General features: G+C 50.9%; 1 protein-coding gene across 4 annotated transcripts; it reads left to right on the plus strand.

Moving 5' to 3' along the window:
- Positions 1 to 1885: 1885 nt before the first annotated feature.
- On the plus strand, positions 1886 to 13270 carry CNPY3 (canopy FGF signaling regulator 3). 4 transcript variants are annotated; one of them, XR_001901779.3, is made up of 7 exons: positions 1890 to 3110; positions 8541 to 8664; positions 9473 to 9534; positions 9637 to 9733; positions 11732 to 11854; positions 12105 to 12222; positions 12575 to 13270. XR_001901779.3 is itself a non-coding variant. In XM_021937297.2 (6 exons), exons 1-6 carry the CDS (start codon positions 2963 to 2965, stop codon positions 12796 to 12798), a joined length of 834 nt encoding a protein of 277 aa, XP_021792989.1. In that variant the 5' UTR covers positions 1917 to 2962; the 3' UTR covers positions 12799 to 13270. The 4 variants fall into 4 exon arrangements, 2 of the variants coding, with proteins under 2 accessions (XP_021792989.1, XP_021792990.1); XR_001901778.3 differs by having other exon boundaries at positions 1886 to 3110; positions 9473 to 9733; positions 12575 to 12789; XM_021937297.2 differs by lacking the exon at positions 9473 to 9534 and having other exon boundaries at positions 1917 to 3110.
- Positions 13271 to 16025: the final 2755 nt, after the last annotated feature.

The following is a 16025-nucleotide window of genomic DNA, read 5'->3' on the forward strand; positions in this document are numbered from 1 at the left end:
GGCCAGATGCTGAGCCCAGGCCTCTCAATCTCCACTGTCAGGCTGGCTTAATCTTATTTCCCAGGAGGGCTTCTGAGCTGAGGTGAATCAAGGGCCATGGCCAAGCTCTGAGCCTATCCAAGTTTATTATTTTATTTTATTTTATTTTTTGAGACAGGGTCTAACTCTGTTCCTCAGGCTGGAGTGCAGTGGTGCAATCTCGACTCACTGCAATCTCTGCCTCCCGGATTCCAGCAATTCTCCCACCTCAGCCTCTCGAGTAGCTGGGACTACAGCCACGTGCCACCATGCCTGGCTCATTTTTGTATTTTTTGGCAGGGACAGGGTTTCATCATGTTGGCCAGGCTGGTCTTGAACTTCTGACCTCAAGTGATTTGCCTGCCTCAGCCTCCTGAAGTGCTGGGATTACGAGTGTGAGCCACCGTGCCCAGCTTGAGCCTACCCAAGTCTTATCAAGCCTAGAAAACATGGAGGACCTCAGGACGGTGTCCTGATCTTGTACACTGCGGAATGCCACATGCCACAGTCCCCGCTTATTCAAAGTGCCTTGTTACCAACACAGTTGTTTTGGACAAGAAACTGAGGTCAGAAAGTGTCAAGGCCTGGGCCTCAGTGCTCTGAAGTCTTCATAAACTAGCATAAATATCCAACGTCTAGGAAGGAAACAAGAAGGTATCAGGGAACAGGGTTTTATGGCCGATTTGCAGACAACTTCCCAGAGAAGCAACTTTGGTTTCTAAAAGGACACTGAGTTCAGGGGCAGCCTGAAGAAGACCTCAAAACCAAGAGTGCTCCTCTTTATTTTTATTTATTTTTTGTTTGTTTGTTTTGAGACGGAGTCTCACTCTGTAGCCCAGGCTGGAGTACAGTGGCACGATATCGGCTCACTGCAAGCTCCGCCTCTCGGGTTCACACCATTCTCCTGCCTCAGCTTCCTGAGTAGCTGAGACTACAGGCGCCCACCACCACGCCCGCCTAATTTTTGTATTTTGTTTAGTAGAGACGGGGTTTCACCGTGTTAGCCAGGATGGTCTTGATCTCACCTAATGATCCGCCCGCCTTGGCCTCCCAAGTGCTGGGATTACAGGCGTGAGCCACCGCGCCTGGCCTATTTTTATTTTTATTTTTTGAGATGGAGTCTCGCTCTGTCACTGGACTGGAGTGCAGTGGCGCAATCTCAGTTCACTGCAACCTCCGCCTCCAGGGTTCAAGCGATTCTCCCACCTCAGCCTCCCAAGTAACTGGGACTACAGGCGCCCACCAACACAGCTAATTTTTTTGTATTTTTAGTAGAGAGGGGGTTTCACCATATAGGCCAGGCTGGTCTCCAATTCCTGACCTTGCGATCCACCTGCCTTGGCCTCCCAAAGTGCTGGGATTACAGACATGAACCACCGTGCCCGGCCTTTATTATTTTTGAGACAGAGTCTCACCCTGTCGCCCAGGCTGGAGTACAATGGCGTGATCTTGGCTCACTGCAACCTCCGCCTCCCAGGTTCAAGTAGTTCTTTTGCCTCCGCCTCCCGAGTAGCTGGGATTATAGCCTGGCGCCACCACGCCCGGCTAATTTTTTGTATCTTTAGTAGGGAGGGGGTTTCAGCATCTTGGCCAGGGTGGTCTTGAACTCCTGACCTCGTGATCCGCCTGCCTTGGCCTCCCAAAGTACTGGAATTATAGGCATGAGCCACCGAGCCCGGCCTCCTCTTTATTTTTTATTTTGGTTGATTTATTTATTTTTGCGATGGGGTCTTGCTGTGTTGACCAGGCTGGTCTCGAACTCCAGGCCTCAAGCAGTTCTCCCATTTTGGCCTCCCAAAGTGCTGGGATTACAGACGTAAGCCAGGGCACCTGGGCTTTTTTTTTCCTCCTTCTTCTTTTTTGAGACAGGGTCTCACCCTGTTGCCCAGACTGGTCTCTAACTCCTGGGCTCAAGTGATCCTCCCGCCTGGGCCTTCCAAAGTGCTAGAATTAAAGGCGTGAGCCATTAAGTGTTCCTCTTAATGACACAGCCGATGGGAGATTTACCGAGTATCTCCTTGTGCCAGGCACCCTGTTGTTGCTGAGGAAGCGGAAGGGAGGGACAATCGTTAATCGGCCAAATTCCTGCCTTCTGAGAGGGCAGAATCAAGAAATAAATAATAGGGCAGTAAAAGGGGCTGGGATTACATACAAAAAGAAAATTAATGCCTGAACTTTTTACAGTCTGCTCGGTAAGTTGTAATTCTATTAACCTATTTGAGCTTCCCAACAACAGGCAAGCTCACACAGCAGCTAGGAGAATCACTTTGTCATACAAATAGAAACAGGCTCAGAGAGGAAGTCATTTGTTCTAGTTCTCACTAGGACAAATCTTGAAGGCTGGGGACAGTCTGAGTCGTCCTGCTCGCACCCTAAGCGCCTACAAGAGTGCCTGGCTATAACAACCACAACACCAATAATAATAACATTTAAAAACAGGTGTTCAGTAAGGACTTGCGGCATTAAGAACCCAGGAGGGAAGTGACGTTCGAAGAGGCGGAGAAAGCCGCGAAGCCGGCCTTCCCCACATCTTCCAGCACCTGCGGGCCCGAATGCGTCCCACTCAGGCCCAGACACAGGATTCTTCTCCCCGGGTCCTGGTCCTGCATCCTCTCCCAGAGCCTCCGTTAGGGGGTGGGAAAGGACGTTGCCATAGGTCTCTGAGGGCACCATCTGCTCTCTTACTGGCCAAGGCCGTAAAAAGGTAGTCCTCCCATTCGTTAGGGGGCAAACCCCAGAAAGTCTATTGGCTGCGCCGTCCGCGAGCTTTGGTCTGCTTTGAAGGCGGGCTGCGGCTGCGAGAGGCGGGCGGGCGGGAGGCTGGCTGTTGTCGTGGTTACGCAGAGGCACGTGTGCAGCCCCGGAAGCGGCGCGGGGAAGCTGCTCCGCGCGCGGCGCGGGAGGAGGTGCCGCCCGGTCCGTTCGGGTCGGGCCCGGCTGGGCCATGGAGTTGTTGCCTGAGCCCGCGTCGCGCTGTCTTCTGCTTCTTCCCTTGCTGCTGCTGCTTCTGCTGCTGCCTGCCCCAGAGCTGGGCCCGAGCCAGGCCGGAGCTGAGGAGAACGACTGGGTTCGCCTGCCCAGCAAATGCGAAGGTGAGGAGGCGGGGCCCGTGGGGCGTATCCTGCCGGAGGGGCGGGCTCCAGGGGCGGCCCTTGCGGAGCAGCGTCGGGGGCTGCAAGGTTCCGAGCTCTGCAGGGTCTCTTAGTTCCTTGAACGTACTGTGCGCTGGGACGCTGCGGCGGACTGGAGGTCTGGTCCTGGTACCCCTGGAGTTCACACATTGGTAGAAACAAGCAATGATAATTCAGAGTGGGAGATGCCATGATAGGGGAGGTACAGAGCTTCCTTTTAGGGGCCGGGCGAGGAGCATCTGGTCTAGCCTGGAGTGGGGGAGGGGGTGGGCGAAGGCTGTGTGCAGAGGGGAGTCAGAGAGGGCTTCATACAGGAAGCACGAAGAGGCATTAGGAGTTAGCCGGGTGAAGAGAAGTGGAAAGAGAGGGGCTCACTCAGAGGAAACTACAGAGGCAGAGGCCTGCCGGCTGAGAAGCCAAGAACGAGTTTGAGGAACTGAAAAGCTCCAGATGACTCGTCTTGGGGGAAAAGAACCTAAGACTTTCCCGTTTGTGACCTCACTGTAACCCAATCTGTGTAGTTGTCTGTTGCACCCACTAACAGCTCCTCGAAGGCAGGGACTTTGTCTTAGATACGCATTCACACAGTATCCGGTAGGCACTCAATTAATGTTTTGAGAATACAGAAGATTAAGTGGAGTACTGTGGGGGTGTGAGGAGGAGGATCTGGGTCTGAGGGGTCCTTTGGGGGAACAGTAGAGCCTATGGGGAACTTGAAAGAAGATTTTAGGAGTATGGAGAAAAGGTGAGTCCCAAGGACGTAGGCGTTGAGGAACTACAGAGAGGGAGCTACCAGCGAGCCAGCTATAAAGGATCTATTTCTTTTTCCTCCCCTCCGTCCATCAGTTTTCTCCTCAGACCTTACAGTCATGCCTGCCTTCCCAGCCCCGTAACCCTAGGGCCCCCAGAAAGTTGGCTGTGAACCTCTCATCTGAATTGAAAGCCTACATCAGGCCAGATGTTCCCTAAACACTGGAAAGTGGGTTTGGGGTAAGTTTGGGACACATAATCCTTCCATTAGAGAGATTAAAAAGCGATGCTTTAGAGATAAGCCGACTTCACTGGTGGGGCACCAAGTATGAGTTCAAGCCTGTGCCTTCCCCCTTTCTTTTCTTTTTTTCTTTCTTTCTTTTTTTTTTTTTTTGAGATGGCATATCGCTCTGTTACCCAGGCTGGAATGCAGTAGTGTGATCTCGGCTCACTGCAACCTCTGCCTCCCAGGTTCAAACGATTTTCCTGTCTCAGCCTGTCTCAGCCTCCTGAGTAGCTGGGATGCTGAGTAGCTGAGTAGCTGAGATGCCACCATGCACAGCTAATTTTTGTATTTTTAGTAGAGATGGGGTTTCACCATATTGGCTGGTCTCGAACTCCTGACCTCAAGTGATCAGCCCGCCTTGGGCTCCCAAAGTGCTGGGCTTACAGGCGTGAGCTTCTGCTTCCGGCTGCCCTTTCACTCTTCCTCTAGTCCTGATAACCTTTTTTGTGTGTAGGGGGGGCGGGGGGATGAGTTTCGCTCTTGTTGCCCAGGCTGGGGTGCAATGGCGCTATCTCGGCTCACCACATCCTCCGGTGATCTGCCCGCCTCGGCCTCCCAAAGTTTTGGGATTACAGGCATTAGCCAACGCACCCGGCCTTTTTTGTTTTTTGTTTTTTGAGAGGGAGTCTTGATCTGTCGCCCAGGCTGGAGTGCAGTGATGAGATCTGAACTCACTGCAACCTCCGCCTCCTGGGTTCACTCCATTCTCCTGCCGAGTAGCTGGGACTACAGGCACCTGCCACAATGCCTGGCTACTTTTTTTTTTTTTTTTTTTTTTTTTTTTTGGGTAGACACAGGGTTTCACCATGTTAGCCAGGATGGTCTCGATCTCCTCACCTCGTGATCCGCCCACTTCGGCTCCAAAGTGCTGGGATTACAGGCATGAGCCACTGCGCCCGGCCTTTTTTTTTTTTTTTTTTGAGATGGGGTCTTGCTCTGTCACCCAGTCTGGAGTGCAGTGGTGCACCTTGGCTCACTGCAACCTCTGTCTCCGGGTTCAAGGATTCTTCTACCTCAGCCTCCCGAGTAGGTGGGACTACAGGTGTGTGCTACTACTCCCGGCTATTTTTATTAGAGACGGGTTTTCACCATGTTGGCCAGGCTGGTCTTGACTTCCTGACCTCGGGTGATCCGCCCACCTCAGCTTCCCAAAATGCTGGAATTACAGGCTTGAGCCACTGCGCCCAGCCCTGCTAATAGCTTTTCAGGGTTTCACTTCCTCTTTGTTTTCTGTCGTCGTCGTTGTCATCGTCGTCGTCGTCGTCTTCTTCTTCTTCTTATTGAGACGGAGTCTTGCTCTGTTGCCCAGGCTGGAGTGCAGTGGCGCAACCTAGGCTCACTGCAACCTTTGCCTCCAGGATTCAAGCGATTCTTCTCCCTCAACCTCCCGAGTAGCTGGGATTACAGGCACCTGCCATCATGCCCGGGTAATTTTTTTTTTTTTTTTTTTTGAGACGGAGTGTCCCTCTGTCGCCCAGGCTGGAGTGCAATGAAAAGAGTCTCGCTCTGTCGCCCAGGCTGGAGTGCAGTGGTCGGCTCACTGCAAGCTCCTCCTCCTGAGTTCAGGCTATTCTCCTGCCTCAGCTGGGACTACAGTAGCTGGGACTACAGGCGCCCACCACCATGCCTGGCTAATTTTTTTGTATTTTTAGTAGAGATGGGGTTTTACCATGTTAGCCAGGATGGTCTCGATCTCCTGACCTTGTGATCTGCCCGTCTCGGCCTCCCAAAGTGCTGGGATTACAGGCGTGAGCCACCGCACCCAGCCATGCCCGGAAAATTTTTGTATTTTTGTAGAGATGGGATTTCACCATGTTGGCAAGGTTGGTCTTGAACACCTGACCTCAGGTGATCCTCCCGCCTCAACCTTCCAAAGTGCTGGGATTACAGGCATGAGCCACCACACCTGGCCTGTATTCTGTCTTCTTCTGATATCAAAGAGCTCATGCTGTCCCTCTTATTATCCTGATAATCTAAGAAGCTCACATTTATTCTCCTTAGGCAACATTCACGTACTCACAGAAGCATAGAGATGCCCAGGATCTTAGAGATCATTCTAGCCTAACCTCATTTAGTAACTGGTGAAGATTAATTGAAAAGGGATTTGCAGTCACAGGATGGCTTGGCAAACTCCAACCATTAGGTTCATCTTAATATTGTATTTGTTTGTATTTATTATTATTACACCTTTGTTATTAAATGCTGACTATGTCTAGCCCACCAAGCCTGCCTCCTGGCTCAGTAGCCTGAGTGGAACAGGCCCCGGCACAGAGGAAGGAGAACCTGCCCAGAAAAAAAGAGTGGGTGGATGTCAGTGAGGGTCTGGGGTCTGTGCCATGAGTCTCCTCCGAGTCTCGTTCTGGGTGGGATCCCCAGAGGAGGTCTTAAAGAGGTAATGTTTGGGAGAGCTGGAAAGCAAAGTTGTGTTTGATGGGTATAAGAGAGAAAGGATGTTCCAAACCTCCCCTTTCCCCACTCCTGGGGAGGGCGTGGGAGGAGGGACAAGTGGTGCCAGAAAAATGATGCGCCTGTACAGAGTACGGGACAGAAGAGGGGAGGGAGCGCAGACGGTCCTGGATGGAGAGCTGGGGAGGTGGGACATCCCCAATTCATTGCAGATTTGAAGATCACCAGCTTATTACTTGGAATTTTTATGTGTTGCAAATTCTCCAAGCCATCAATGAATTTCACCAAGCAGGTCTCCAGGGGATGTATTTATTCTTGTGGTATTCTACCAGAATTGGTATTCTACCAGACTGTGCTGTCAGTGTTAAAACTGCTGATGGCATTTACCCTGCAGACTGGTATTCCATTCAGGGGCATCAGAAGATGGTCTCTATCAACAAGATTTATCAAGCATCCAACGTATATCAAGTCACAGGCTAAGGAAATACAGAAAAAAATCTAATACATAATGCACATTTTGGGGACCCTTGTGGTCTTTGTGGAGAGACACATGAAATGACCAAGGGTCCTTAGGGATGGATCCTGCAGAGGCCCAGAGTGAAATCTAGAGCAATTGGCATTAGTGCAGAATGGCTTCCTGGGGGAGAGGCTTATAATGTGAGGTGGGCAGGATGGGCAGAGAAGCCCTTAGAAGGCATTAAGTATTTTCCTAGGGCTTCAGGCACTTCACACCCTCAGTGGTAGCACTGTAGCACTCCTTACACAGTGGTAGTTATTTGTCTACACCTTTATCTGCTCCATTAGACTGAGTATCTGGAAGGGAGGGGACCTTGTTTTCATCTCTGTATCCCCAGGCTGACACATAGGAGTTGCCTAATACCTATTTGAGGAAGGGTAAGAGGAAATGAGGAAATAAATGTGCGGAGACAGTAGGAACAAGAGCTCCCTGGAGGGCATGGAGCAAATTAACTTGGTAGAAATAGAGAGCTGATGTTGGAACACATATGAAATCAAGTAATATAACAACTATAAAAGACGTTTTGGGGACAATTAAGGAAATCTGAATATGAACTACTGGGTGACGTTGGAATTGTTAATTTTCCAAGTGTCATAATTGTTCTTTGGTTATGTAGGAGAAGGTCCTTGCTTTCAGGAGATACGTGATGATATATTTATGGCAAAAGGTCATGTTTGCCATTTACTCTCAAGATGATGTAGCAAAAATAATATATATATTGTTGAGATATTATATATTGGAGACAGAATGTGGCAAACTATTAACAACTGTTGAATACAAGTGGAAGGTATTCATTGTATTCTTTCAGCTTTTCTGTATGTATGCAATTTTAGAAAGTAAAATGATAGGCCCTGGCGTGGTGGCTCATGCCTGTAATCCCAGCACTTTGCAAGGCCGAGGTGGGTGGATCGCTTGAGGTCGGGAGTTCGAGACCAGTCTACCCAACAAGATGAAACCCTGTCTCTACTAAAAGTACAAAATTAGCCGGGCGTGATGGTGCATGCCTGTAATCCCAGCTACTTGGGAGGCTGAGGCAGGAGAATCGCTTGAACCCAGGAGCTGAGATGTCACCATTGTACTGTAGCCTGGGCAACAAGAGCAAAACTCCATCTTGAAAAAAAAGGGATATGAAGAACAATTGCTTAAGGGCAGGATTTGCAGTAAGTACATGCTCTTACACAAGAAACAGTAGATAAAATAGAAATCCTAGAGGCATTCCTAGAACTGGGGTTAATCAGAAGTCAACGTGGCATATTAGCATCCAAGATGGAGTTGCTTTAGCCTCCACAGGTTCTAACTCCTTCCTTGCCTTGAGTGTTGATTTTGGTCCTCCAGTCTAGGAAAGGATGCCCACCTGGATCTATTTTGCTGGGAGCTGGCCTCCCGTTAGACTCATGTGCACTCAGTGGGCTGTGCTACCTCCCTCCCCCAGTGTGTAAATATGTTGCTGTGGAGCTGAAGTCAGCCTTTGAGGAAACCGGCAAGACGAAGGAGGTGATTGGCACGGGCTATGGCATCCTGGACCAGAAGGCCTCTGGAGTCAAATACACCAAGTCGTAAGTGAATGGGGACTCACTGGCCTGGCCTGCATTGCTGCTGGAGGCTTCAGGGGCTTAGAGTTCCCTTCTCCTAACTAGGCAAACCCCCTACAAGGGCATCAGTTGTAACCAAGACCTGAGTTTGCCCACTGGTTTTGTCCCCAACTAATTGGATGACCTGCATAAATCTCTTAACTTCTTTATACTTCAGCAGATTTCTCATCTCTAAAAGCAGACGGCTGGACTATATCATTGATTCTCAGACGCTTGGATTTCACAGACCATTTCAAGTTTTTTTTGAGATGGAGTTTCACTCTTGTTGCCCAGGCTGGAGTGCAATGGCATGATCTTGGTTCACCGCAACCTCTGCCTCCCAGGTTCAAGAGATTTTCCTGCCTCAGCCTCCCAGGTAGCTGGGATTACAGGCATGTGCCACCACACCCAGCTAATTTTCTGTATTTTTTTAGTAAAGATGGAGTTTCACCATGTTGGTCAGGCTGGTCTCGAACTCAACCTCAGATGATCCGCCTGCCTTGGCCTCCCAAAGTGCTGGGATTACAGGAGTTAGCCACCACACCCGGCCGCAGTGCAATTTTTAAAAAATGTTAGTAATGGGATTACCAACTTTTTTTTTTGCCAAGTATAAATATATTTTTTAAAAACCCAATTCTGTCAGCTGTGATCATCCCTTCAAAGAGAATATTTTACCATCAAAATTTAATATATTTTGCTTTATCAGAAAATCTAAATACTGAATCATTTAGCTTTATAAAAAATTCCTTCCCTTAGAGCTGTTAAAATTTTGTCTCTCTGGTCTGTGTTCCAGCATTTCAGATCCCCCAGACCAGATGACCTATCTTCCTTCCAGCTCTGACTCACTTCCCGTTGGTGAGATGTGCAGGTGTTGGGGCACAGGGCTGGAGGGACAGACCACTAACCCACTGGGGCTAGGAGGGGAACTCAGTTCCTCTCGTCCTGCTGTCTTGGCAGGGACTTGCGGTTAATCGAAGTCACTGAGACCATTTGCAAGAGGCTCCTGGATTATAGCCTGCACAAGGAGAGGACCGGCAGCAACCGATTTGCCAAGGTTGGATTTGGGATTGTCCTTCCTCTGCTCTGGGGCCAGGCTGCATGTATCTTGGTGTGTCTGCTGGTGTGAGTGTGATTTGAAGATCACCACCAGGAGCTTCCCTCCTTGCCTCTTCCCATTCTTTGATTGCCGTTTGCCCTCCTCCCCTCCTGAGTGGCCTGACTTTTCAGGCACATACATGAGGATCTAGGCCTGTCCATGAGGGTCCTGCTTCAACCTCAGACACAGGCAGAAATGCTCCACAGTTGCTGCCCCCATGGGAACCTAAAGACACTAGAGAGGGAGAACTCAGCAAGATCCAGGATGTGCAGAAATGTGGGGGTTTAGGTGAGATATCAGAGGACACCTGGGGTGAGTGACTGCCCAGTCCCATCTCTGGGCCCACACAGCACCTCCCACAACCCCACTGGGGTGCCTGTGTGACATCCCATGTACTCAGTATGTGCATGAGTGCTTCTCTCTCTGGAGAATGAGCTGCTTACAACAAGGCCCATACTGCTTCCTCTCTACATCTTCAGTGCCTGGCACAGGGTAAGATAGTTGCCACCCACATTTTTCTACCTAAGTTTCCTTCTAGCAAAGGATACCATTCATAAACTCCTGGGATACCTAAGGGTATAGTCTCAAGCAGCAGAAATTTGTATGAATTTTGCAGTCTACTCAGTAATAAATCTGTGTTTGCTTTAATAAAAAGTGTTTAAGTATTATTTTTCATAGCCAAAAAAAAGTGAGAAACAATCTAACTCCACCAATAGAGGATTAAATACGTTGATCCGGCCGTTTGGTGGACTAGTATGCGGCTGGAAGCAAAGAATGGGGAGGCTCTTTAGGAACTGAATTAAATGGATCTTCAAGGTTTTTATTTGTTTTGCAAACAGTCTCACTCTGTTGCCCAAGCTGGAGTGCAGGATCTCAGCTCATTGCAGCCTCCACCTTCCAGATTCAAGCGATTCTCCCACCGCAGCCTCCTGAGTAGTTGGGATTGCAGGCACCCACCACCACGCCCAACTAATTTTTGTATTTTTAGTAGAGACGGGGTTTCACCATGCTGGCCAGGCAGGTCTCAAACTCTTGACCTCAGGTGATCAGCCCACCTTGGCCTCTCAAAGTGCTGGGATTACAGGCGTGAGTCACCGCGCCCAGCCCTTCAAGGTATAAGTAAAAAGGGCAAGTGCAAAATAGTATGTATGCTACACCACTGCTTGTGTAAAAAGGGGCTGGGGGGAGGATATATTTAGATGTTGGTATTTTGTATGAGTTATCTCTGGGAAAAAAGAGGAAATGGATAGTATGTTTTATTTTTGGATAAGACCTAGGTAGCTAACAGAGATAGTTTTCACAGAATAAAGGTCTACCTGCCTTGGCTGTGCCTTTTTCCCATTGAGAAAAGACACAACCCAGGAAGAATGGAACAGCAGGTCTGGATCTATGGGAGTGTGTCCAGCCATAGTGAGGGGAAAGAGCTAAGACAAACCTATTTCCTGGAAAAGCATGCATAAAGCCAAAAGGCCTGAGGGCAGCCACAGGTCTCTTTGAAAGGATGAGGTGTCCAGAGGCAGGTCAAGGGGTATATGTGCAGGGGTTGTGGGAAGCAGGCCTAAAAGGGGAGAAGGTCAGGTCAAGAATGAGGCCGGGTGCAGTGGCTCACATCTGTGATCCCAGCACTTTGGGAGGCTGAGGCCAGTGGAACACTTGAGGCCAGGAGTTCGAGACCAACATGACAAAACCCCATCTCTACAAAAATTAGCTGGGCATGGAGGCGTGGAGGCTGAGGCAGGAAAATCACTTGAACCTGGGAGGCAGAGGTTGCAGTGAGCTGAGACACTCCAACCTGGGTGACAGAGTGAGACTCCTTCTCAAAAAGAAAAAAAGGATGAGGATCCTTAGAGGGCATTGGGCATTGGTCTTACAGCTGAGTTCATAGGCACCACTGGGAGAGGAGGGTAGGAGGGAGAGAAAGGAGCTCTGCCTCCCATGTCTGGTCGCTTCTTCCAGGGCATGTCAGAGACCTTTGAGACATTACACAACCTGGTACACAAAGGGGTCAAGGTGGTGATGGACATCCCCTATGAGCTGTGGAACGAGACTTCTGCAGAGGTGGCTGACCTCAAGAAGCAGGTACAGGCCCTTCAGCCCTTGGAAGGGTTGCTATGCCCAGTGAGGGGCCGGTGGGGATTGGGTCTGCTCTGAGGAGGGCCACCCAGGCCAGGGTGGCTTTGGTCAGGTCATTTCACCTCTCTAGCCTCAGTTTCCTTAGGTGAACCACTGCCACTGCCTACCTTGCAGTGGGTTGCAAGGCTTAGCTGAGCTCCTCTAGGAGTGAGTAAGGTGCTGGGGCTTTGCCAACGTGAGGTGTTATGATTAACAGTGCGACGTGCTGGTAGAAGAGTTTGAGGAGGTGATCGAGGACTGGTACAGGAACCACCAGGAGGAAGACCTGACTGAATTCCTCTGCGCCAACCACGTGCTGAAGGGAAAAGACACCAGTGAGTTTGGGAAAGGAAGTTTGCTCTGGATGATTTGTTTGCTCTCCCTCAGGGGTGGTGGGTAGGAGGAGAAACAGAGGGCACCAGAGGGCATTGTAGGATCTCTGCCCTCGGAAGGCTTGCTTGGCAAGACATGGTGGAAGTAAGAGTCACTGAAACCAGGTGCAGAATGATGAGCAGACAAGTCAGATGCCCCCAGAGGGGCCTGGTGGCCACAGCGAGAGGCAGGAGGCAGGGAGGCTGATGTCAAGCACAGTCCCAGTTGCTACTATGGCTCCCTGCTCGTTGCTCCTCACCCAGCACGCCAGCCCTGAGGCACTTCTGTTGAGGGTCTCTCTCCTCCACACCCTAGGTTGCCTGGCAGAGCAGTGGTCCGGCAAGAAGGGAGACACAGCTTCCCTGGGAGGGAAGAAGTCCAAGAAGAAGAGCAGCAGGGCCAAGGCAGCAGGCGGCAGGAGTAGCAGCAGCAAACAAAGGAAGGAGCTGGGTGGCCTTGAGGGAGACCCCAGCCCCGAGGAGGATGAGGGCATCCAGAAGGCATCCCCTCTAACACACAGCCCCCCTGATGAGCTCTGAGCCCACCCAGCGTCCTCTGTGCTGAGACCTCTGATTTTGAAGCTGAGGAGTCGGGGGCATGGCTCTGGCAGGCCAGGATGGCCCCGCAGGCTTCAGGCCCTCCTTGCCTTGGCTGTGCCATCGTCTTCCAAGGAAAGACACAAGCCCCAGGAAGAACTCAAGAGCTGCCATGGGTAGCCTATGCCGGCCTTTCCCCTCCCCAGATGTTTCTCTCCTGACCCGGGGTTCAGGCAGGCCTTGTGGTTTTAGGACTGCAAGGACTCCAGTGTGAACTCAGGAGGGGCAGGTGTCAGAACCGGGCACCAGGACTGGAGCCCTTCCGGAGCCCAAGCTCACCTCACCTCAATCCTCCCCCGCAGGGAACTGAGACTGCAGCCCCCCATGGCTGCTCTCTGCTCATCCCTCCTGTGGACACCTTACACTCTGCCTGGCCCTCCCCAGGGCCCAAAGAGTAAAAATGTTCTGGTTCTGATTTCTGAGTCCTCTACAGCCCTCGGAGGTGCCCCGGAGCCTCGTGTTCTTTCCTGCCCCTTGACTTCCAGCCTGTCGGGCTGAGGAGTGGGAGGCTAAACCCACCCACTCTCGGGAGCAGCAAGTGCGGGGAAGGCCCAGGGTTGTCTTGGGGTGAGGGGAGGCATGGGCATGGGATGAGGCCCGGGGGAGTGCACTGACCTTACGCTGCTCCCTTGTGCCCTGGGCGCCTGGCTGGCCTTTTTCCCTCCCTCTGTCCTGCTGCTCCTCTTCCCAAGGCCTCCCATTTGTTGTGTAAAGTGCAGTGTTTGCCCGGCCAGCTCCCGCCCCTGCTCCTACTTCCACCTGGCCCTGCCTGTTGGTTTTGAACCTTGTTCTCTGATGACCACACTTGATCACTCTGATGTTCCTAGCTGTCGTACCTGGAGTGCAATTGAGAGGACACCAGGCTCCCAACACCACCTGGTCACACCATGTTCCTCAGGGCTGGGGGAGGAGCAGGGAGGCTGGCCTCTAGGGAGAAGGGGTGGGAAGCTCAGGCACCTCCCAGTTTGTCCTGAAGGCAGGGATCAGGGCAGTTGGTACAGTATTGATGACAGTTGTATGTATTCACAGTGCTTTAACTTTTACCACACTCTTGTGAGGTGTGCTGTTAGCCTCATTGTGTAGAGGAGAAAACAGGCTAGAATCAAGTGATATGCTTGGAGTCAAGGTCCTGCTGTTAAGGAGTGGTATAGCTGGGACGTAGACACTGGTGTTCAGATTGAAAATCCATGGTACTTCACTTGTCACAGCTGCCAGGGTCTCTTCCCCCAACCCCTGGCACTGACAGTGTGAGTCATATCGAACTGGTTTGGTTTCTTGGCCTTAACCTGTCACCACCACCAAGATTCTTTTTTTTTTTTTTTTTTTGAGACAGAATCTCACTCTGTTGCCCAGGCTGGAGTGCAGTGGTGCGATCTTGGCTCACTTCAGTGTCGGCCCCCTGGGTTCAAGCAATTTTTTGCCTTAGCCTCCCAAGTAGCTGGGATTACAGGCGCCTGCCACCATCCAGGCTAATTTTTTTGTATGTTTAGTAGAGATGGGGTGTCACCATCTTGGCCAGGATAGTCTTGAACTCCTGACCTTGTGATCCACCCACCTCGGCTTCCCAAAGTGTTGGGATTACAGGTGGGAGCCACTGCACCTGGCCTAACCACCACCAAGATTCTTAAAAGGCAAATAGGAAGCAGCTGTGGCTTCTTGGAAGGAAAGAATGACAGCAAGTCGCTGTGCTCGCACCAGATGTCCTGTGAGCACCCACACTGCAACTCTACCTCACACTTCCTGGCCGGGCCCAGTGGGTAGGAAGGATACACTGCTGAAGCCTCCCTGCGTCCAGTGCAGCGGCTTTGGGGACCAAACTGGGAGTGAGGGGCCCCCTCATTGCCTGGTCCCAGCCTCTCCCCCTCCATCAGGTTAGGGCAGCCAAGGCCATAGAGTGGAACAGAATGGAATCTTTCTCTCCTTTGGCTATTGAGGATGACGCCAGGTCCTGAGAAAATGATACTGTCTTGTTCCAGCTTGCACCTCCGTGTCTCCAGGACTGATGTTCCCCTTGATAAAGGGGCTGGTGAGCAGTGAGATTCCATTCTAGATGCAGGTCTTGTCCTGGACTTTGAGCATAGAAGATGGCTGGGGGTGAGGTGGGAGGGCTGGCACCCAGGGCAGGGATCTGTTTGCTGCCCCCTGAACTGTCTAGGATTTGGTGGCCAGTCTCTGATTCCCCCATTCTATCACTAACAGCACTTAGGGGCCTGACTTCTGTACCCAGAGCTTCATTGATTTTTGTTTTGTTTTGTTTTGGGTCTTCTATTTTGAGACAGACTCTCACTCAGTTGCCCAGGTTGGAGTGCAATATCACAATCTTGGCTCACTGCAACCTCTGCTTCTTGGGTTCAAGTGATTCTCTGCTTCAGCCTCCCAAGTAGCTGGAATTACAGGTGCCCACCAGCACACTCAGCTAATTTTTGTATTTTCAGTAGAGACGGGGTTTCGCCATGTTGGCCAGGCTGGTCTCTAACTCCTGACCTCAAGTGATCCACCCTCCTTGACTTCCCAAAGTGCTGGGATTACAGGCATGAACTACTAGGCCTGGCCCTTCCCCCCACCTTTCTTTTTTGGAACAGGGTCTCCCTTTGTCACCCAGGCTGGAGTGCAGTGGCGTGATCATGACTCACTGCAGCCTCAACCTCCCAGGCTCAAGTGATCCTCCTGAATAGTTGGGACCATGGGTATGCATCACTGTACCTGGCTAATTTTAAAATTTTATTTTTTGTATACCAGGTGTGGAGGCTTACACCCGTAATCCCAGCACTTTGGGAGACAAAGGCTGGAGGATCGCTTGAACCCAGGAGTTCAAGACTAACCAAGGCAACATAGTGAGACTATGTCTAAAAAAGAAAAAATTATTTAAATACTTTTTTATTTGTTTGCGACAGAGTCTCACTCCATCACCCAGGCTGGAGTGCACTGGCACAATCTTGGCTCACTGCAACCTCTCCCTCCCGGGTTCAAGTGATTCTCCTGCCTCAGCTTCCGAAGTAGCTGGGATTACAGGCACACACAACCATGCCTGGCTAATTTTTGTATTTTTAACAGAGACGGGGTTTCACCATAATGGCCAGGCTGATCTTGAACTCCTCACCTCAAATGATCCACCCACCTTGGCCTCCCAAAGTGCTAGGATTACAGGTATGAACCACTGTACCCAGCCA

Source organism: Papio anubis, chromosome 6 (genome assembly GCF_008728515.1).
Source record: "Papio anubis isolate 15944 chromosome 6, Panubis1.0, whole genome shotgun sequence".
Taxonomy (NCBI): domain Eukaryota; kingdom Metazoa; phylum Chordata; class Mammalia; order Primates; family Cercopithecidae; genus Papio; species Papio anubis.